At 50.9% G+C, this 20,302-nt stretch overlaps 10 protein-coding genes across 10 annotated transcripts; 3 read left to right on the top strand and 7 right to left on the bottom strand.

The window, feature by feature from the left end:
• Positions 1 to 1,275: 1,275 nt before the first annotated feature.
• Positions 1,276 to 2,079, bottom strand: HO133_006537 (uncharacterized protein; the record flags this gene model as incomplete). Its single annotated transcript, XM_037297435.1, has 1 exon — positions 1,276 to 2,079. One exon carries the CDS (start codon positions 2,077 to 2,079, stop codon positions 1,276 to 1,278), a length of 804 nt encoding a protein of 267 aa, XP_037147145.1.
• Positions 2,080 to 3,441: 1,362 nt separating this feature from the next.
• On the top strand, positions 3,442 to 3,846 carry HO133_006536 (uncharacterized protein; the record flags this gene model as incomplete). Its single annotated transcript, XM_037297434.1, has 2 exons — positions 3,442 to 3,598; positions 3,659 to 3,846. 2 exons carry the CDS (start codon positions 3,442 to 3,444, stop codon positions 3,844 to 3,846), a joined length of 345 nt encoding a protein of 114 aa, XP_037147144.1.
• Positions 3,847 to 5,379: 1,533 nt separating this feature from the next.
• Positions 5,380 to 5,795, top strand: HO133_006535 (uncharacterized protein; the record flags this gene model as incomplete). The annotated part of the gene is made up of 2 exons (XM_037297433.1): positions 5,380 to 5,542; positions 5,602 to 5,795. The coding sequence occupies 2 exons, from the start codon at positions 5,380 to 5,382 to the stop codon at positions 5,793 to 5,795; spliced, it is 357 nt and encodes a 118-aa protein (XP_037147143.1).
• Positions 5,796 to 6,338: 543 nt separating this feature from the next.
• HO133_006534 (uncharacterized protein) lies at positions 6,339 to 7,682 on the bottom strand (the record flags this gene model as incomplete). Its single annotated transcript, XM_037297432.1, has 5 exons — positions 6,339 to 6,384; positions 6,435 to 6,513; positions 6,568 to 7,249; positions 7,301 to 7,452; positions 7,502 to 7,682. The coding sequence occupies 5 exons, from the start codon at positions 7,680 to 7,682 to the stop codon at positions 6,339 to 6,341; spliced, it is 1,140 nt and encodes a 379-aa protein (XP_037147142.1).
• Positions 7,683 to 9,392: 1,710 nt separating this feature from the next.
• Positions 9,393 to 9,821, top strand: HO133_006533 (uncharacterized protein; the record flags this gene model as incomplete). Its single annotated transcript, XM_037297431.1, has 2 exons — positions 9,393 to 9,477; positions 9,625 to 9,821. 2 exons carry the CDS (start codon positions 9,393 to 9,395, stop codon positions 9,819 to 9,821), a joined length of 282 nt encoding a protein of 93 aa, XP_037147141.1.
• Positions 9,822 to 11,312: 1,491 nt separating this feature from the next.
• HO133_006532 (uncharacterized protein) lies at positions 11,313 to 12,655 on the bottom strand (the record flags this gene model as incomplete). Its single annotated transcript, XM_037297430.1, has 3 exons — positions 11,313 to 11,702; positions 11,860 to 12,460; positions 12,555 to 12,655. The coding sequence occupies 3 exons, from the start codon at positions 12,653 to 12,655 to the stop codon at positions 11,313 to 11,315; spliced, it is 1,092 nt and encodes a 363-aa protein (XP_037147140.1).
• A 1,448-nt stretch (positions 12,656 to 14,103) lies between these two features.
• On the bottom strand, positions 14,104 to 14,724 carry HO133_006531 (uncharacterized protein; the record flags this gene model as incomplete). The annotated part of the gene is made up of 2 exons (XM_037297429.1): positions 14,104 to 14,451; positions 14,509 to 14,724. 2 exons carry the CDS (start codon positions 14,722 to 14,724, stop codon positions 14,104 to 14,106), a joined length of 564 nt encoding a protein of 187 aa, XP_037147139.1.
• Positions 14,725 to 14,999: 275 nt separating this feature from the next.
• HO133_006530 (uncharacterized protein) lies at positions 15,000 to 16,526 on the bottom strand (the record flags this gene model as incomplete). The annotated part of the gene is made up of 3 exons (XM_037297428.1): positions 15,000 to 15,217; positions 15,278 to 16,007; positions 16,155 to 16,526. The coding sequence occupies 3 exons, from the start codon at positions 16,524 to 16,526 to the stop codon at positions 15,000 to 15,002; spliced, it is 1,320 nt and encodes a 439-aa protein (XP_037147138.1).
• A 584-nt stretch (positions 16,527 to 17,110) lies between these two features.
• Positions 17,111 to 18,095, bottom strand: HO133_006529 (uncharacterized protein; the record flags this gene model as incomplete). The annotated part of the gene is made up of 2 exons (XM_037297427.1): positions 17,111 to 17,746; positions 17,910 to 18,095. The coding sequence occupies 2 exons, from the start codon at positions 18,093 to 18,095 to the stop codon at positions 17,111 to 17,113; spliced, it is 822 nt and encodes a 273-aa protein (XP_037147137.1).
• Positions 18,096 to 18,922: 827 nt separating this feature from the next.
• HO133_006528 (uncharacterized protein) lies at positions 18,923 to 19,594 on the bottom strand (the record flags this gene model as incomplete). Its single annotated transcript, XM_037297426.1, has 2 exons — positions 18,923 to 19,376; positions 19,464 to 19,594. The coding sequence occupies 2 exons, from the start codon at positions 19,592 to 19,594 to the stop codon at positions 18,923 to 18,925; spliced, it is 585 nt and encodes a 194-aa protein (XP_037147136.1).
• Between the last annotated feature and the right edge of the window lie 708 nt (positions 19,595 to 20,302).

Genomic DNA, 20,302 nt, shown 5'->3' with positions numbered 1-20,302 from the left:
CCACGAGCGTTGAGTGTGCAGACGGACCGGGTGATTATCGAGTGTCGAGACTAGTCCTGAGCTACGATAGCCACTTTTACCATACCAGCAGCTTACGGCTTGGGGTACGTGAGTCCACCCTCCGCTCTGAGATTGCATGGAAATGCCAGCGAATGCCCAAGATTCACTCTTACCAACAAATGCCCAAGGTCCACTTTGCCGGCCATCATCTTGCGCCATCTCTTGCCCTTCCGTGTCATTGGCGAGTCTCTCTTCCTTCTCTTTGGCAAGCCTCTTCTCCTTCTTCTTGGCCAGCTCCTCTTCCGTGGTGGGACGAAGGGTACTCACGAGTGAGTTTGGGGAAGAACCCCTTTCTTTTCCATACGCCCACACATCTTGGCGTCTTCCGCTTCCTGCCGCACAAGTTTCTCGGCCACTCACAGTTCGTGTACCACTGGAACTCCTGTTCGCTAATTGGAAATATCTCATAATCCATCTGTCCACATATCAACGCCAACGGAGCAGCTGACTCAATCCATTCACGTGCTTCCCCAAGATTTCCAGTCTCAGCAGCTAGCGTTGCGATTTCCCGGTAACTGCGTGTATCGCCGTCAGCTCTATCAGATTGAAGTGAAGGTTTCCGAAAGAAGACTGGGGTAACAGACTTCCGAACAAGTTCACTACTCAGCAGCCCTTGCTCTTCAAGCAAACCCGCCGGCCCCCGCACAACATCGAACATATTTAGCCGCTTCTGATCCAATCTTTCTCCTCTATGCTGGATACCACCTGAGACCACCGCGGTATCTGGATTATTCATTTTTCATAATGCATTCTCCATCGCCTCCACCTGCTCTTGCATATTCTGAAACTTCTCCACGGGGCGAGCTGCATCGACCCTTCTTCTCTCGCTCGCAATACTGAACGCCGTTATGTTCACCCATTTTCAGACTTCTGACTCCACGCTTCACGGTCCAAGCACGCCTCGACATCATTAAGATACTTTGCTATAATCTCCTCGCCTGCCACAACATCCCTCGTCACATGTACCACCATTCTCCCCAATATCTCATTCCAATGGAGATGCGCATTAGGAAGCAGGAACGAATGATCCGCGAAATACCCCGGAAGACCGCATCGCCACCTCCACCAACCTTGAACCCCTTAATCTGCCGCATCGCGAGGATTTTGAACAGTCCCGAGCTGTAAAGATCCCAGCACCATTAACGCGCGCCGACCGTGCGGATCGTTGTGTCGATTGCGTTCTTCCACGCCGCTTGCCGACCTAAAGTCACCCCATCACCCGGCTCCATGTATAATGTCCGGTCGCCGCATGAACCCTCTAGAGATGCGTCCTTTGGCGGTTGGCGCAATCCTTCCTCGCACATGATCATGCTCCCTTGCTCGACACTTCCAATTGCGAAGACGGAGACCCCCCTTGCCTTTAGCCCCGCGGGATCCGCACACTTTGTCCGCCCCACGCTCGACCGTTGCCCGTAGACCCGCCGATTTTTCCGGCCCCTTTTGGCCACTTCGAGGCCATCTCCCCGTTCCAACGTGCCCGTACACGGATCCTGCGAGTCGAGGTGTCGGCTCTGGGAATTGCTCGCGGCGTTCTCTCTTTCTTCGGCTTCTTGCCCTCTTTCTTTTTGCATTCGCCCTCCAGGTCCCGAAAGCGCTATCGTCCTCTTCGCCGATGGTCCCACTGCCCCTAGCGCCCGCAACGTCGTCGCCGTCGTCGTCTTCTAGACCCGCATCCTCAGCCTCGACCCATTTTCCCCCCTGATTAACAGATGTCTCCGCCACATCACCCGCCGATGCCCCATTCCCCCTTCCCCTTCCCCTTCTCCTCCACCGTCCTCTCACCCCACCTCTTCTCCCTCTCGATCTCCGTTCCAGCGCCTCGAACCCCAGACTGGCCCAGACTGGCAATCCCTCCCAAGCCACCAAATGCACCCCCTTCGTTCGCCCCTCCCTGCCTGATGCGTGTCCCCGCGGCCCTCTTCTTTCTAGCGCTTGCACTCTCCGAGGCTCGGTTCGTGCCGGGTCTTGTCGATTCTCTTGGACAATCAGCCTACGGTGATATTTGCTCGATTCACCCATCTTTGGGAATCGCGTTCTTCTGCCCATACGATCCGCATGTATAGGCTCGGGACAGGACCGTGGTGCGTGGGACGCTGGGGCGGGGTCATTGTTTGAAAGTCGACGACTTTCGATGCCGGGGCGCTGAGGGTGTTGCTGGAAATGCTGTAGATCTGATTGGTTCCGAATGGGGGGGTTTTTTTCTCCTTCGCTCCGATTTCTCATCTTGTCTTGCGCATTTTTACCATCACAAGCTTGTCCAAGGATCCAAGGGATTTTTGTTTGGCTGTCTCTACAATGGGCACGTTTGAAGAAGAGGCAGCGTGGGAAGGTGGGTTTGAGTAAGGAGAAATTACCATCCCGGGGTAAAGATGATTGTTCTATTGTCCTTGTTGAAAGGGTTACTTTCTCACTGCCCAAGAGTTGAGATACTCAAAAGCATGAAGTAGTGTGGAAATGTGAATCCTACGATCTCGAGGATATTGACGCTAAGGATCCATGTCTCTTCTCCTTGGAGAAATGTTCGAAAGAAGAGCACTTTACAAGGAAAGGGGTTCCAGGAGGGTCTCCCCCTGACAATGTCCAGAAACAGAACTTCATTGCGGGGCTGAACGTGAGAGTGCATCGATCAAGTATCTCGAGGGTCTAATAAATGAGGAGATCGCATCAAATGTGAACCCTGATACTTCCACATCACGTGACTTTGCAACCTCCATACTGCGGAGTAAGGCCCCCGGCAACCAGAGCCCGTAACTGTTGTTTCTTAGTCTTTCGCAGATCGCCGCTGCTGCAATCCACGCAGAGAAGCCATGCGTATACACCGCTAAATCAGATGCGATGGTGCGTGTCACTCGTGGATGTACACGCTCAAAGATTGGAAGAATGAGCGAATCGCTGGTGAGGAAAGGAAGCTAGGCTGAACGGAGATGGCGGGCTGCATAGGGACTGACAGGTGCTTGTCATGCACAGCCGCGACCAGCTTGTTTTAGGCTTCCCGCAGGTCGCATCGGCCTATCACTTTTTTTCAATGTCGGGCTACAGTTGCACGATAGTTTAATGGGAGCAGTATGTTCCTGTCGCTGCTCCAGTCTTGATGACTTTTGCGTTCCTCGCCGCTCTGTTTCCGTCGGTCTCTGCTAATGAGGAGGACTAGGCAGAGACGCTAACCGTCCGCAGAAGCTGGCCCCACGATGCAAAGGAGGGTGGGTCCTTGCAGACTTTTGAAGTGATGCTGGTTGGTTTTAGCGTGTGAGCACTTTCTAGCGATACTCGGCGCGCTGAACGAGTGGTTGATCGTTGATCTCAGTATCCCCCATTCTCTTCCTCTGCACTTTCAAATGCGACTCAGTCTGATCCTCTGACATTCTGAAAAGCTTTCTGATAATGACTTCTCAACACTTTCATTGGGAGAACAATCTCTATGTCCTCACCACGACACGAATTCTTGTTGTGTTTGGACTGGCATACCTGATCAAAAGCTCCTACAAGCTCTACCAGAGACTTGGGACATTCATTGGCAGTCTAGACGTTCTAGAAAGGAGTGTGTCTTCATTCGTCGTGTTTTCGTTATGAGGAATAACCAATTGCTGACCAAACCCAGTGATCGAAGCAGAGGAAGGGACCGTGGGCCTCGAGCTCAACCTCGAAGGTCTCTTCTCTCAAGACCTAGCCGAGTCTAGTCTAGAAGCCATGACTAGCGTCGACGAGGTAGTCGAGGTCCACCTACCGCAGCCTATATACAGGCCTGACGTTCGCCGACCAGGGTCGCCCGGCCTACCTGATGAGTAGTCTGGATTTTAGGACGTATTTGATGGCTTCTCGAGTGAAATAGCATGGACTTGGCAGCGAGGCTATGGTTGAAGTCATAAGGAAAATTATTGTGAAAGCGAAGAGAGGTACAAATAAAGGTCAGAGAAGGAGGATGCTAAGTTAGGATTCAGGTAAGATACTATAATAAGAAGGAAAAGTGCATGGAAAAGCGTCGCTCAGAGATATAATGTATCGACAGGAGGGAAATCTATCACACAATCTTAGCGGGCTCTTTCTTTAGATCGGGGAATAGAGGATCTCATAGCTCAACGCTCTCGCGAAAAATGCTGCCACTAATCTTGTCCTCGCCGCAGCCTTAAGGCTCCGGGTGCAATTTCTCTCCCCCGATCTCGGTACATGCGGTCCATCCATGTGAGCAGAATGCTTTCTTTTGTGGCGATAAGAACCGGAAGATGGGTCCCAAGACCTCCAAGGTCCTGCAGACCAGACAGGCGGTACACAAGCCGCCCAGAGGCTTTTCTTGTCTCTGTCTCTGCCTCCCTTGTACCAACCGGTGAACAAAACGTGCACGCTGAAGTTTTCAAGCCACAAATCCCAGGGTAGATAATGAGGGGCGGGGATGGGAAGGAGGAAGGAGGGCCGCGGACGCCACTTTGAAGCGAACGTCGATGAGTGGAAGAGGTCGCGGGCGCTAATGCACGAGAGTCCTGCGCTTTTTTCTTTCGAGGAGCAAAAGCGTGTCAAGCTGAGTACGCCTGAGTGATCATGAGCTGGCAGACGACGAGGGGCGAAACACAGCAGTACAGCCATCGGCGGTGTGGTGGATTGACCCTGATTGCTGACGCACACAATCACTTGTCAGCCAGTCGGATGGTGTCGAGACGTGCCTAACGAAGGTTTATTCAAGACGGGTTTCCATTCGTCATCTCGCCACAGCTTGACTGGGGGCTAGTGAGGGAGAGGCACAGCACACACTTATGGCAGGATAGCCGAGATTGCCATGTTGGAAGAGCCTTGAATAGGCGGTGTCCCCCCCTTTCTTGCTCTTCATTCTTGTTCCTCTCGTCGCAAGAAGAGGTTTTTGGTCTTTTCCCACCCACTCGCGCCTTGTTTTTTAGCGTTTTCTTATACTTAGACTCCAGGTCTTCTACCTTACGTAGAGGGAAATATAACGGCTACGGTCTAAGTGTACTTTGGCCGATGCCCAGCAACGGCCAAAGCCTTTTCTTGGCGGTGCCAACTGTGTATTTTATCGTTAGTCTCAATACTGTTATGCGATATACGCGTCCAAACGGCTTGGGATCCATCAATGATCAATGAATGCATCAGCCGTTTTGGCCTCACTACCTCACGATCCTCACTCTACGCCTGCATTTGATGTAGGTCTGCGACTCTACTATGTCATTTAAACCCCCCACCTATTTCCCTCTGCTCAGGCTCCGCCCATTATATGTCCATCTCGACGTCCCCCCCGTTTTTCTTCCTTCAATCCCAACCCACTCCTCCAAACGCAGCCTTACCCTATATCTCCCCTCATAACTAGCAGCAGCAATGAACACAGTCAACGCTCCCCAGCAGGACAACTGGGACAACAACATCTATGTCGTCAGCACAACACGCGTCCTCATGGCCCTCGGATTGACCTTTCTCATCAGAAGTGTCTGTCAGCTTTTTCAGAGAATGAGATCAGCCGGTGCTAACGCGGGTGCTGCTGGTAAGTCTCGCGCGCCGGCACATTGCTGTTGGAAGGACATCTTGACTAAGCGCATTCAGAGGCTGGAGCAGAGGACGCGATTGGGATTGACGTCGAGGCTCTCGCCCTGGGAGCGCTAGGGGATGCAGCGGCGCTCAGTTCAGAGCCTGTGGGTGGCATCAACGAGACGCTTGAGATCACTTTGCCGCCGCCAATATATAGCCCGCAACCAAGGTCGCCGCGACGCCCAGTCTCGCCTCGTCAGTTGGATTGACGAATGGATTGTCAGAAGGATCCTGTCATGGGTTGCGTTTGAGGATGGAGCAAAAGAGGGACTGGAGCAGAATCTGGAGGATTGGCTGGACATAAATGCTGTCATTAGGCAGGGTGAGAATCTCTGACCGGATACCTTCATGACTTGGGACTAGGACGGAGCAAAGGAAATGGGACGGGATAAAGGACTGGAGGACCCTTCTGTGTGACTGTAAGCGATAGCATGTATAAGACGGGAGACGATGAAGCGACCACTGTAGACAATGCTTGCTCGATCAATGATCAATGAAATTACTTTGGAAAAACGGGTGCAATATCCGCAATGCAGTGTATCGCCTCATGGGCTAGTATGCACCCCTCCCCGGGGCGATCCGGATCGTGCACCTAAATGGTACGTTCTGGGAAGCTGTGTAAAATTTTAGCCCACAAGGTCATACTAAAACAAAAGCAAGCTCAAATACACGAGGAATATCAAGAAGCTGAGTGAATGAATGAATGGAAACATCATACCACCAAGGCCTAACCGGGTCAGGCAATATCCTGCTTAATTGACCTTCAAGAAGTTGCCGCCCACAGCAGGCGAAGGGCCACTGTAAACAAGTCAGCTAAATCAAGAGGATGTGATCGGATGCGGGCCTACGGAATCTGGTCCATTTCGTGGACATGAACTTCCTTCTTACCATTCATCATTCGCCGCAGCTTGCTACTCGCAGGGTAGACTGCACCATTCTGTTAGCATTCAGATCACTTTGAAAAGTCTAGATCTAACGCACCAACACGCCTTAGCCTATTCGGCGATCCCAATGGTTGCAGACTCTTCAACCCTAGCCAAGGATCAATCCTCATGTGATCCTCCCAGAAAGACTTCAACTCGTAGTTGAATGAGTCCTGCTTTGGTATCACTAGTGTAGCCACCGTCTGCCAAGGGTATTTCTCCGGGTCCCACACCTTACCTGCATATTCGACAGGCTGGTCTTCGAGGTTCTCGCACAGCTGGAACTGTAGCAGGTATTCGGCGTCATGCGCTTCGTGGAAGTTCTGGAGCCACTGGCTGAGAATGTCTGGCTCGTGTTCATCGGGCTTGACCGTTTCTTCGTACAGCTTCTTTTGCGTCTCGCTGGAAGGGACCAGGCAGTACTTCGCCACATAGTCACCGAAGCGGTACGCAGTCTGCGAGTATTGGCGCGTGGACTCCAAGTGTGTGTTGCGCACGGAGTCGCGGAACTTTTGTAGATCGGTGTCTGGGCGTGCTTCCAGCTTCTTATATAACTCAGGCTTGTCGCCGCCGTATTTGATGCGCAGATCTATGATCTCTCTGGTGGTCTTGGCATCTGCGAGGTCGAGGGCGGGAGTGGAGTTGAACTCGATGTCTTGGGCGGTCTTTGTAGGATCGAACTTCTCGCCAGGAACATTAAAAACTTTCATGGCGAAGCCGCGGGGTTGGGGGATGCGATCCTAGCATGTTTTAGCACGTGTCCTTGAGAAGAGGTAGGGGCGCGGGCGTACATCCAAACCTGGGTCTCCGGGCTCGCTACTGTAGCGGCATACTACTGCATGTTGCCCTCCATGCTCAAACATGCTTTGCTTCAGATGCTTTGGCAGGTCATCTTTGACGATGAGCATGCCTTTGACGATGCCTTGGGTCCTAGCATGTGTTCCTGCACGCCCTGTCAGCAAAGCCCGTTGGTAACAGTGGACCTCACTCGCCTGTGTAACAATGGCGATGGCTATTGTATTGTGCCTTCTGCATGGCATTGATCTGGTCCGCCACTGCTTGGATATCCTCTGCTTCGTTCGGGGGAATCTTCTCAACGCCCTCGTCCTGCCAATGAATGTACTTCCTGTTGGCCATGGCGGCCTGGTCTTCGCCTTTGTTTGAAATGTCCATACTGTAACGTTGAGCTGGGCGGCTTCTTGCTTAATGCTGCCAGGGAAACAAGGGAAGTTTGAAAGGATGGTCGGAAGGGTAGAAGATGTATCTGTGGTTGGATGAAGATGAGGGGCCCATGGTTAGGGTACGTGGGGTCATTTAGGGAGGTCTAGACTCGAGATTGCCGTGATGCCGGAGATGGGGTCCCCGCATGAACGTCTGCTGCCATCTTTGGACGAGGAGGTACATGCTGGTCAAGGAATGGTTTACCGTAATGTTGTTGATCTTGCCTCTTCGGGTGAAGGGAGGAAAAGACATTCGACGTGGACTTCCGAAGATCCCCGCCGCTTAGTCAGCTTTCTCTTGGCTTCCGCATTAACCGACCATATCAAGTCGAGGAGCTGAGGGGGCGGCATCCTGGCGTTTCATACCTTTGCCGTCTCTTCTCCCACCTTTTTCTCCCCATTTACGGTGAGTTTGGCATCAATACGGATGTCGATGCATGGAACAGATGCGAGACAGACTCTCAGATGACTCCTTGTCCTGGCTGCTCAGCCCTTGACACCCTGTTTCCGTGGTCTACAGGCTCCAGATATGGTTTCAGTGAGAGTATGAGAGGCGTCACTTGTGGACTCCCGCAACCAAGAAAATCTGGCTTGCCCTACCTCAACCACTTGCATGAGTGGTCCTGATGATTCAGGTATCGCACAAGTTTGGGTAACAACGTTTGAAGGATCCCATGTAGCAACTCCCATGCAGCAAAGGGTTCGACCAACTGAATGACCTGACTCCCTGCCCTTGACCACCTGCCTGGATGCGCGCGAACTCCAAAACTTGGTCTCAGTATGACCATCTTCGCCCGACCCTAAAGACTGAAACGCAAAGCCAAGACTGAGGCTGAGCATATTGTTGATTCTCTCGGGACGTCGCTTTGACATCTCTCCTCAACTGAAACTGAAAGCGCGCGAATTCTGATACAGGGAGAAGTCCGGAAGACTCGGCTCTTAAGCGCCGTACCCTTCAGCGACGCCTTTCTGAAGCTCAACAGCCCAAGTTGTGTATGACGTTGGTATCAGTGTTCCTGCATCCGTTGTTAAAACCGTGCTTGGTACTTGCTAGCCCCCCAGGCAGCCTTTCAGCAAGTAAGAAACCGAGACGTTCGTGGCAAGAACACCAATAGCCATGTCGTACCCACAATTCCCAAACATCAGGGCCGGCTGTCAAGAAGCGAGCGAATGTATCATCCGGTCGTTTGGCACTTTGCGTAAAATGTGTGGCGCTGCTGAAACAATGTCGCCGCCCGCTGGAAACCAGATGATTCACATCTCAAACGAAGAATAGCATGACATCGGAGCAGGCAGCAAGTGCGCAGTCTATGTAAAGAGCATCTCTACCCCTGGCATCAGTATATCAGATCAACCGCCACATTCCCCAGGACCTCAGTCTCTTCAACACGATCACACACACTATTTTACAATCACATACATCATAGGCCTCTATCACTTAACCTTCACGCCCTCCAACGCACCAAGCAATTCAGGACGCAAAGACCGATTCACACAAACACGCACACCTTCCAGCTCGCAAGGTAGAGTACACTGTTACATACACCTCGTTGCCCTAGGATTGACATGCTCTCAGTACAAGATGTGTCTGAATCTACACCAAGAGACTGAGTGGGATTGCGGCTGCACCGCTCCAGGATCCCGCGATCCGTGTATCCCTGTCATGCAGTATGTGTTTGTGTCTCTCCAGCTTAATTCGCGTGCTGAGTGTTTTCCAGAGGCCAGGATTGCTCAAATCCTAATACCCGGTAAGCCACCGAGCCTCCCAGGCTTCTTTGGTGGGGTCTGAGGACTAACACTAGCAATCTGCAGTCGCAAGCAGAACAATAGATTCAATTGCAGTGTGTTCCTCCAAACCAATCTCAAAGATCGATGAGTCACTCATTTCGTTTTAGATGTATGTGAGGCCATGAGTCAGCAGAAGAAGGCAGCGGAGAAGGAGGCAGCGGAGAAGGAGGCAGCGGAGAAGGAGGCAGCGGAGAAGGAGGCAGCGGAGAAGGAGGCAGCGGAGAAGGAGGAAGCGGAGAAGAAGGCCAACGAGGGAGATCCTATGGCAGAAGAATCGTTGAAACGTTTGAAGCTATCTGAGTAAGGGAAATAAATGAATGTCTGCATCTCTGAAGCATAAGACACCTTAACAAGAATCTCCATCCTCACAAACACACTCTCCGGAGCCTCCTCGCTCATAACATGCCACCTCATGTGACCTCATCTCCTCCTATGCATCCAGCTCTCAACCCCCCTATGTCTACCCACCCATCTCCATCTACTCGCCTCAACATGTCAACAGAGACCCGAGACCTACCCAGCAGCCCGTAAGCCAGCAAATAGCCCTCTCGAACGGTACTCTGGTAACGCAGGCGACAGAACACCCCCCCTTATAGCATTGCTTACGTCCGTGTAGCATAGCCCCCACCGCCCCCCGTCCATCCGAGCCGCAAGCCTGATCTAAACCCCCCCCCACTCCGTACTCCGTGGCTTCTCAGCCATCCCTCATTGGTTGGCAACTTCCTCTTGAACCGCGAGTAGACTCCCTGGCTGTGGTCTCTCGATAACGAGACTGGCACATGTTGCATCATAGCGCTACGGCATCGACGGAGCCAGGGGCGGATTATCACAACCATTGCATTTACGATATAACGCCGAGCAACGAAGTGCCTACAAGGGCACTCGTATCTGTATCTCACAGGAGCTGGATACGGGGTGGCCATGCTGAGCTCTGCTGTCGGTTCTTGTTGTTGGATCTGTATGGGTTTGGGAAGCGTTGAGGGATCTATATAATAAATTTCTTGGTAAGTTGCGGTGCGTCGGCTTTTGGAGGGTTGACATGTTGGGCTGTTTAATCGAGCATACGAGGGGCGCATGGATGGTTCACATCCCTTCCTGTCCCCGTAGCGCTCGCGAGCTGGGTTCTGTCTTTGGTGTGTTTGAAAGCTCGGGGTATGGGTATTAACTGGCATTTCCTGCACAGTGGTGGATAATTCGTGCGGTGTAAAGATGTAGCTAGTTATGCGGGGTCGAAGCAGTCGGCGCACCATTCTGCAGTTGGAGCCACTGGATTTTCTCTTGTTTTTTCGATGCTGCTGGCGGGTTTGTGCTCGGACTTGTCGATCTTTCGGTTTGATGTTTCGCTCGATCAAAGGCTGCAAAGAGATTGGTGAGAGTGATCGTGATGGTACAGGGAGAGCTGAGACGAAAGGGCCTCAATCGAACATCTCGAGACATGTTTATGAATCCTCAGTAGGATTTATAATTTTCTATCGAAAGGTTTCTTGAAAAATGATTGGTATTTCAATGCATATATGATGAGGGTGAAGTAAGCATTACTGGCCAAGGGACTCGCACACTTTTGTGTAATGATTTGCGTCACATGTACGGAAAACACTGCAAGGATTCAACAAGAAGTTCAGTAATTATATTTTCGCGATACAAAATAGTAGTCTATTTATCGGGAACATATTCAATGCCGCACAAAAAATCTCAATCATTACTGCCGCAAGATTGGTAAAGATCGGAGGCTGAAGGGCTGCTGTAGGAGGGGAACTGTCCCGAGGCAGACTACTCTCCGCCATCAACGGTGCTATCAAAATGGAGGATTCCCGTTGCTAGGAGGGCAAGGCAGATCAACGGTAGTCATGGTGCTGTCGAGAAGTTGTTCGCGATCTGCGTATACCTGCTCGTATGCTGATAGCAGGAAGGACAAACTATCTCCTGCCACTCTGGCCACCTCGACGTGAGATTCGGGGGACCCGGCCATGTATGAAGCGATATAGATGCATATGGCCGCGAGAGATATCGGTTCGTAAGATGCGAGTGCAGGCCAAGCTTCCAATTTGATCGCCATTCGTTTTGCTATTGTGACGACGGTGGGCTGGAGATGAAGCTCAGTGGAGAAATGGGACCAGATGTCTTCCATGTATTCTTCATCCTCACCGGTTTCACCGTCCACGAATTCGTGCTCAAGAGGAGGCCACTACATGAATTCAAAGTCAGCGTTTCTTCTCTTAGACACAGCGCTGAGTGCTAGGATATTTTTGGGTAGTTCGACTTCTCCTTGTACCCCCTGAAATGTCTAGCGGCTCAAGAATGGGGTAGGGAAATTGCAAGATTAATGCAGAAATACTACTTACGTCGTCAGAATGCCAAGGTAGACCGCGACAGATCTGTGTCCACGTTCCTTCAGGCATAGTGTGAAAGTAGGCGTAGATGCGTCGATAGACCGTCTGGATAGTGCCTTCAGTGTTGTCCGCCAGCTGAGAAATCTCTCTCAGAGTTTTGGGTTGAAGCCCAATGTGAGAGGCCATGTAAACGGAGGCTGCCGCAATAGAAGCTTCGGAGCGACCAGGAAGTGAGTTAAGGCTGCCACATTTCTCCGCAATGCCGTGGGAACATATAGTGATCGATGCATTGAGGTGGAGGGCGGCGGAGTAGCTAAAGGTAAGTTCTGAGATACGGGCAGCTCTAGCCACCCGAGTGCTCAGGTGTTCATCATATTCCTCATCGTCCGTGTCAATATAGACAGGTGAAGTTCTACCCGATCGTACAATCTGGCTCTCGTCGTCGTCATCGTCAACGTCATCATCATCGTCATCTGCTGGCCGCGGAAACAAGACATGTCGGCAGACAGGGCAAGTGTTGTTGGATTTTAACCATGTTGCGATGCATGCAGAGCCAAGTGTATGGTTGCAAGGGAGACGAATTTGGCACTCGATGACACCAGTGTCCGAGGATCTAAACGATGGTAGAGTCAGCTTTCTTCCCATTGGGATGAGATGCGCCTTGGGACATGTGTATGAGGGGTAAAAAACGAGGGACGATGACTTACAATGTGCCAAATTCCGACAGACAAATATGACATTGCTGACTCTCGTCTGATTGCACGCTATTCTCCTTGCGGAGAAGCTGGTGGAGGAATTGCTCTGCCATTGGAAGCGGTCTGACGGCCTCTCAATGCGGTCGGCGAAATATTCGAATTGTGATGTGCTTGTTGAACGAAAGGTTGTAAGTACTCGAAAAGTTGCGTGAAGAGAAAAAGAAAATTATTTGACTTGGCAGTTTATATAAATGAGTAGATGATCAGCAGAAAAGCTTTGTCATTTCATTGTATGGTATCTTTCGACATTGTGGGCTGCTTTCTCCACCTTTGTTACTCGTGAAATCGCAAGTCGCGGATTGTTCTTCGAGTAACATTCAACGCCACAAGTCGAATTCCATTCCATTGTACTCTGGTTCCTTTCAACATTGTAGGCTGCTTTCTTCGCCTTTGTTCCTTGTTGGCTCGCAATTGTGCACGCGGCTTGTTCTTTGAATACAATCTGACGCCGCGAGTCGAACAAAGCAGGCGACTAGCACAGTAAAAGTGGCCCATGACAAAGATGCTGGATATCTGCCAGGCTTAGCTAATTCGGAGCGATGGTTTGTTGGAGTGGGAGTTGCCAATAGCATGCATATAGCTGGTACTTTAGTCAAGCCACGATGTTGGCCGTTATCGTAAGCGGCAAGTAGACAGTCCCTGTTGTGGCAAGGCCAACGGTGGAGTCTAGTCTGACCGAGGAGTGGCGAAACTTGAAGTTTTGTATCCTTTCTCTCCTTCGCAACAAGACATTAAGAGAGTAATATTTGCATATGTGCAGAAGCGCAGATCGAGTTGGTTCCTCGTAAAGAATAAGCTATCTCAATCTGTAGAAACACCGCGATTTATCTCGCTTAGTGTAGATTGATTTCCATGAACAAAGCCAGTGACTTCGGTCACGAGCAATCTTGCAAGTTCACAAACGCCCCAGTGCCTTCTTCCGATGCTAGTCTCTGGCGTTCAATCATGGATACGCAGCTCCGGAAGAGGAAGGTCGAGCGGCCCCATTAGTAGCCGCCAAAAGTGGAACCAAAGCGGAGGTCCAACGAGCTTCCGAACACTCCAGTAAATACAACATAGCAAAGCTACTCCAAGAGTCAGGGTCGTTCAGCAGACAGCTGCTACTGATGAGGGTACTGAGATTCGAGCATTTTACCATAGATTTGCTGTAGACATGAAGTCTTGCGCTGCGCACAGACTGTTTGTTATAAGCTTCCCCAGCGTGTGGCTGTAGAGCCGATATATTGGTGCGATACCGTCAACGCCGCGTCCGTAGCGCGTCAGGCGACTACCAGCAGCAACGACTTGGCTTGAAATTCGCGTGAGATACATGCTTCAGATCATAGAAGTTGGCGATATAACCGCAGCTAACGACGATGTCCTTCATGCATCTGCCACTGTGCGTCGGCCACATTTGCTACGGAGTTTGTAGTCTCATCAGGTTAGCCTAGGGTGCATTGAAAGCCCCTCTCTCGCTACTGAATTTAGCCAGGGCCGAAGGAGGATATTCCATCGACGCTGACTACTTGGGTGCCTCAGGGATAATCGCCAATCCCTGTCGAAACAGATCGGGCCACAGCTCATCAATGGTAGATTTGAAATCATCGTCTTCTACCACACTGGTCACCATCATCCTTAGGCTTCCGTGTGGGCGGTGGTCGAGCTGTGAGAACTTAGTCGCAATGAACCGGCAAGCATGCAAAGGATTCGAGTCTCCAGAGTATTCAGGATAGTAGTCCACTATCGGGTTATTCCTCATCCGGTGCTCTAGAAGGTCGAACTTGTTGAGCATGAGAATTATTGGAACAGTCCCAAAACCCTCGAGCTTGATTATAGATTCAAACAGCGCTAGAGACTCCAGCATTTGATTCTGCAATAAAGCGGTCAGTCTCTCAAAAGGACCAAAACATTTGCGGTCAACGCTTACCGCGTTCACGTTCTCCGGGAGAGCCTGGCAGTAGCCGGTTAGAGAAACTACGAAGATAATAGTGTCGACATCTTGAAAGTAATTTAGCCACTTCTTGCGCTCTGATCTCCTACCATCGACGTCGTAGAGGTGACATGAGCGACCTTCGATGTCGAGTTTGGTATCGTGAATGCCTGTAGTCCTGTAGCAGCCTCTCAGTAAGAGTTCGTCCGGCATGGTTCTTTCATAGAACAGAAAATCGATATTCTCCATTAGGCTAGTAAATTCAGCAACTTCTTCCATATATAGACTTTCAGGACCAGAGCCTTACTATGGGACAGTCTCATTCAATGCTGCGTCTCTCCCGTTCTCTATCGTTCTTCGGATTTCCGGTTTCGACCAGAGAGCTATCAGAGCATGATAGCATCTAAGAGTCCAGATCCCGTTGAGTGTCTGGTCTCGTGTAGCGTATGCCAAAGTCTCGAATTGCTGGTTGTGTCAATGCAACTCTTCTAAGCTTTGCAGATGATGGGGATATTCATCCGAGAACAGACCTCAATGTCTTCAATCGATATTGGATCTTGGTACTGCCCCCTTGCTTTCTTGAAGACGTCAACAAGGCCATGTATAACGGACTCTCGCGCTCTTCGACGGTCTGAGTCAGTGAAGTCATTGCCATGTGTCATTTGTAGACGGTGATATGTTGTAGTCTTTCCAGCCATCGTTGCTCCTGGGACAAATCTCCTGTCAGTCCTATTCTAGGTCCAACGTAAGCTGATTGGAACCGCACCTAGTAGGATAATCTTTTTAGGTTCCAGAAGCCTTCCACCAGCAGCAATAGGAATCTTCCTGCCCTGTCCATCAACTGAACGCAAATCCAAGCTGCCGCCCACTGACTGCGCGTTATCGTAGGGAAAGAGTCCTTTGCGAGTCTCCAGAGGTTCTGACTCGTCCTCATAAAAGCTTTCATCTGGTCTGTAAGCTAGGTCGTCTCTGTTTGGTGCTAAAGGCTTTTCTGGAACGTCATTCATGTCAGAATTTGCGAGGATATAATGATGACCATTCCACAACTCTTGTGGTGATATCGGTAAGCCTATGACTGAGATTTCGGACACGTCCGCGAGGCTCAAGCCGGACAGGCAGGACCAGCTCATTGTATGGACCGTAGATGGAGCTGTGGACCACACGGAGTTCCTCTTCATAGCTCGCGTGTAAGGACGAGAACTGTTCAGGTCTTGATCAAAAGTGAAGCTAAAAGTGGGCCCTTGATCATTGGTTGACTCTTTGTCGGCCTTTTGATTGGTCTCTTCAATAGTCTCGAAATGTTCGCCGAGTACCTTTTCTTGGACGTCGTTTGCGGCTCTCATGGTTTTGATGCTGTCATCGTCCCTGCTTGTATTCAGGGCTGCCAAGGTTGGAGCCGCGCTTCGAGAAAGTCCAAAAGTCCGCATCTCTAGATTTGCCATCCGTTGAGACATCTCGAGGTTGCTCTCTAAGACCTGCTGGATCAGAGTCGTAAGCTGACCCGCAGATGATTGAGCTTGCCCAATAGAGGTGCTGACGTCGAAAGGTCAGCATCGCCATGCATCGCTTCATATCATGTGTTCTTACCACGTCAGAGTTGTCAGCATCAGGCTCAAAGATAGCTTAGACTGCTGCATTCGGACCATGAGTGCACATATAGCCTGTTCCTTGAAAAGCCATTGAGCCAGTCTCCAAGATTGCATGGGTTCTGCTGGCTTCAAAGAGTCTACCGCCTCCTCAAGTTCCGAAAAGATCAAGACGCAATTGGACAAAGTAACGACCAGTTGCTCTACCATAAGAAGCTGCTCTTGCGAATTGGAAGTTGAGAGAGCCCCCTGCAGATATCTTTGCAATTGGTTTAGACAAGCACTGACATCGGAAATCTCCATCAGAACATTTTGTGCTAGTTTGGGTGCTCCTTTCACACTTCCGATGAATTTGAGGAGGACGTCGGAGACTTTGGCTGCAGCCCCAAGCAGGCCAATAATAGAGGCGGCCGCTGAAATTGGATCCATGATGGCACCTTGTGGGGAAGTCAATTGGCAAAATTCAATTCATCGCAAATTCTGTTGATCCTGTATGCATAGATATTTTACTGGATGGATAAGCAGAGATGGTTGAAGATTGCTCTGCGCCCTCCGCCCCGCCAAAATTCAGGCGAAGCTGCGGACTGCCAAGCCATGCCAAGAAATGAGTGACTAAGCAGGTCTCTGCGCCACACATGCAGGCGACCATCAGAATAAGTGGCAGTCTTGGACAAGAAGAGGTTTCAAGAAGATTATTTCAATTACAAAGTTGCTACGATTAGTATTACCTATATTCCTACAAAGCAGAGGTAAGTTTACAAATCCTTTCATTATTGACTTAGGCTTTAATGTTCTCGTTGCCCTTCTTGGCGGAACTGCCACTTATTCTGATAGCCCGCCTGACATGTTGCATCTCATTCATAGATATGTTTAGCCGTGGGCAGTACGGTCATTCATAGTGTCGTATCACTCATCTCATGGAACAATGCTCGTACCTAGCCGAGTATTCCGCAACATATACCCCACTAGCGACCTGAATACGCCAGTAGCAATTTAATGATCAGCAAAGCCAATCAAATGAGTGAACGTCCCGGTCGAATCCAATGGCTAGGTGACGATATCATAGGCTGTTCCTGCGCTGCCTTCTCCGCCTCCTCCTCCTCCTTCGCCGCCAGCTTCTTTTCCGTATTCTCGTGCCGTTTCTCCAGTCCTCTCCGTCCGAAGAATATCGACACCCCCGATGCAATCGCCCCGCATATCGCCCCAACAATCGACCCTATCTCCGCACCTACCGCTAACCCTCCACCATCACTTGCCGCGTCACTGGTCGTGGCCGCAGGTGCTGAGCCGGAGCCGCTGCTGGTGCTTGATGGGGGAGGTGTGGTGGTCAATCCGGACGAGGCGGGCTGTGTCACTGTGACCGCCGATACAGTGATTGCGGGTTGAAGATCCGATACTGCGGCCGTGTTGACACCGCCGAAGGTCTGGGCTTCGGTTTGCTCTAAGGTGAAGAGCGCGTCGTAGGCGTTGATGAGGGTTGCGGTTCCGACGCCGCAGACTATCTGGACTGCGGATACGTTTGTTTCGTCGTAGTCGTATCGCGTTTTATAGGGCGCGGTAGAGGGACTGAGCACGATCAGCGATTGTCTCTCGATCCTATGAATGCTGGCGGGGCCGAAGGTTGGGGGATAGCTACCAGCATAATTGACCTACGCCGCAGCCATCGACTGGCCAATCGTCGTAATCGAATGCAGTCGTTACTGGCGATCCAAAATTGGAGCAGTACATGTTTTGCGGTGTCAGGGTCATCGCGATCATACATTGTACGGTCGTATTGCAGTTGATGTCGTGTGTTTGTTTAGGTTAGTATACGTTCCGAGCGTATGTACGAGGGATAGGAAGCATACTGGTAGAGCTGATATCAATCCACGATCCGCAGACGTTATTTGCCTGTTTGAGAAGCTCAGGCAAGGACTTGGGCGAAGGCGTGATGGCAGGCGGCGCTGGGGAAGTGTGTGCGAGCCAGGCGAGGAGGCATAATGAGAGCAGATGAAGCATGTTTGAAGTATCTGAAAAAAAACCAACTCTGGAACAAATGACAAAACTACCGAAATCTGTCAAGAAACAAAGCGGTAAAGCGAAGAATGTCGTGAAGAAAGAGAAACAATGTTCGAGACGACAACAGCGCGAGGCAATATCGTTGAAAGGGTGTCGCTCGACCAAATATCTTCAGCCTGCGGCTTAGATCCCTGGCGATGCAGGAGCTTGATAGCGTTTGACTGCGAGGATATATTCATGATTCGGCGCGTCACGCCAACGGTGGTAAAGCCTCACAACGCCGAGCACGTTGCTTGTGCAGGGTTCAGATCCTCGGGAGACCAGTACGCGGCACAGTGGCCAACAGATCATGGATCCGGTACTGCAGTAATTGAAATTCCGAGCATCCTTTCGGCACTCGAGAGAATTTTCTTGAGTGCCTTCTCAGACAAATTGATGTTGAACTTCGAACGAAGACGCCTCCCAGCCTCAAAACCACCTGGATTTCCAAATCTCGCGCGACGTCTTTTTCAGCGGAAAGTGGCGAGCCGGCACATCTCGACAGGTCAGGGAAAGTGATTGCCTAGATGTAAACGAAAAGAGGTTGCTAAGCCTGTTAATATACGGTCACGTAAGCGAAGGTTCGATGCGTCTTTGGGTCGGCATGCCCGAGAAATTTGTATTCTCAAGCACCGAAATATCGCATATCCTAGCGCTTGCGTAAACAACATCGGCATCGGCGCTCACCGTCTGCTATATCTTGCTGTTGTCGAAGTAAGCGGTTGGGCGTGTCAGACCTTCAACATTCACCATCAAGCCCATAGATTCGGAGCCGAGCATCCGCCCACTCAACTCGTCTCTGCCAACCCCGAAGGTAACGTCGAAATCATCTCCATCCCCCCTAACATCCCAGGCCCAGGCCCAGGCGCTGGTGGCGCCGTCAGCAACTTTCCCCACGCCACCATCCTCCCAGTCCTGCTCTCAAAAACTCCGTAGCGCTGCACGTACAAAAGCTTCTCCCTGCTGGTATAATACCACAGCCCGGCCAATACCTTGGTCGATTCTCCATAGGTGAGTCCACATCCTGGACAGTTCACGGGTGCTATGATAGCTTCCACATTGTATGCCGTCTGTTCGCGCCTGCGGTCTAGGAAGTCTGACTGAGGCTCCGATGCGAGGACTTTGGCAAAGTTGTGGAGGCAGTGAAGGGTATTCTCGGCGGGGAGGGGGATTCTGGTAGGAAAAAGTGTAAGGTGGAGGGTCAGCGGCGTGCCAGGGATTGGGTAGTGGTGTCCTTCGTCACTAGAGACAACATTAGCGAGTATTTCTGTGTTAATATATGTGAAAGTACTGCTGAATGTGAAGAATCTAAGATTGGGCTATACGAACACTGTGATGTTGACCTTGGTAGAAGGAGGTGGTGCCGTGGTCGTAGCATTGAGGAGAGGCAAAGCTAGCGCGTCCGCGAGGCTGTAGAGAAAGATGAACTCGACGAAGCAAAACGCAGGCAAAAGCCGCATCTTCAGGAACAACATTCAGTAGAAACTTAACAAATGAGAATGCAAAGATGGCACGCGAGTTCTTTACCTTTTGAGTGCTACACATATGCGCAGCTTTGGCATCGCGAAGGAGACGCGGGCGTCAACGGGTTTCAAGACGATGATCGTCTCTTATCAAAACCCTCAAAGTACAATTGATATGGTTTCTGCTATATCTGGGGAGAATTAAGCACGCGACTTGAAGTCATTGCGCATACAGACGCTGGAGAGTCCGGGGTAAAAGAGGTCTGAGCGCAACGCCTAGACTCTCAGCCGCCATCATGCGCAAGATGAGACGATGCAGCTTACTGACCATACTACATTTGGTCATTGCTCGAGTGAGAAACCAAAGGTCTTAGGAGACTTCCCTTCCCTCGTGCATATACACACAACCGGTAAAGATCAGGTGATACCGGATGAGACGTGATGGATCGTTGGCCTCAGCATTGAATGTCAGCCGTTGAAGATAAGGCAAAGTTTTGATTGCGCAAGCGTTTCTGATGACGAGACGCTCCAAGGAACATCGTATCTTATCCGCTGGCCGGGGCCGACCAAAGCTAGGGCGTGCGACCAAGGACGCAGGAACGATCGCTCAATCAATGAAGCTGGGTTAAGCTCCGAAGCCAGATGGCCTTGCGCGGCGGCCCAGAGCTTAGACTCATTACACTTTGGGGTTTGCCGACATCCACC

The sequence above is a fragment of the Letharia lupina genome (genome assembly GCF_014066315.1).
Source record: "Letharia lupina isolate WasteWater1 chromosome Unknown contig_25, whole genome shotgun sequence".
Lineage (NCBI taxonomy): Eukaryota > Fungi > Ascomycota > Lecanoromycetes > Lecanorales > Parmeliaceae > Letharia > Letharia lupina.
The sequence above is the reverse complement of the archived record's forward strand: the minus strand, read 5'-3'. Positions and strand labels throughout refer to the sequence as shown.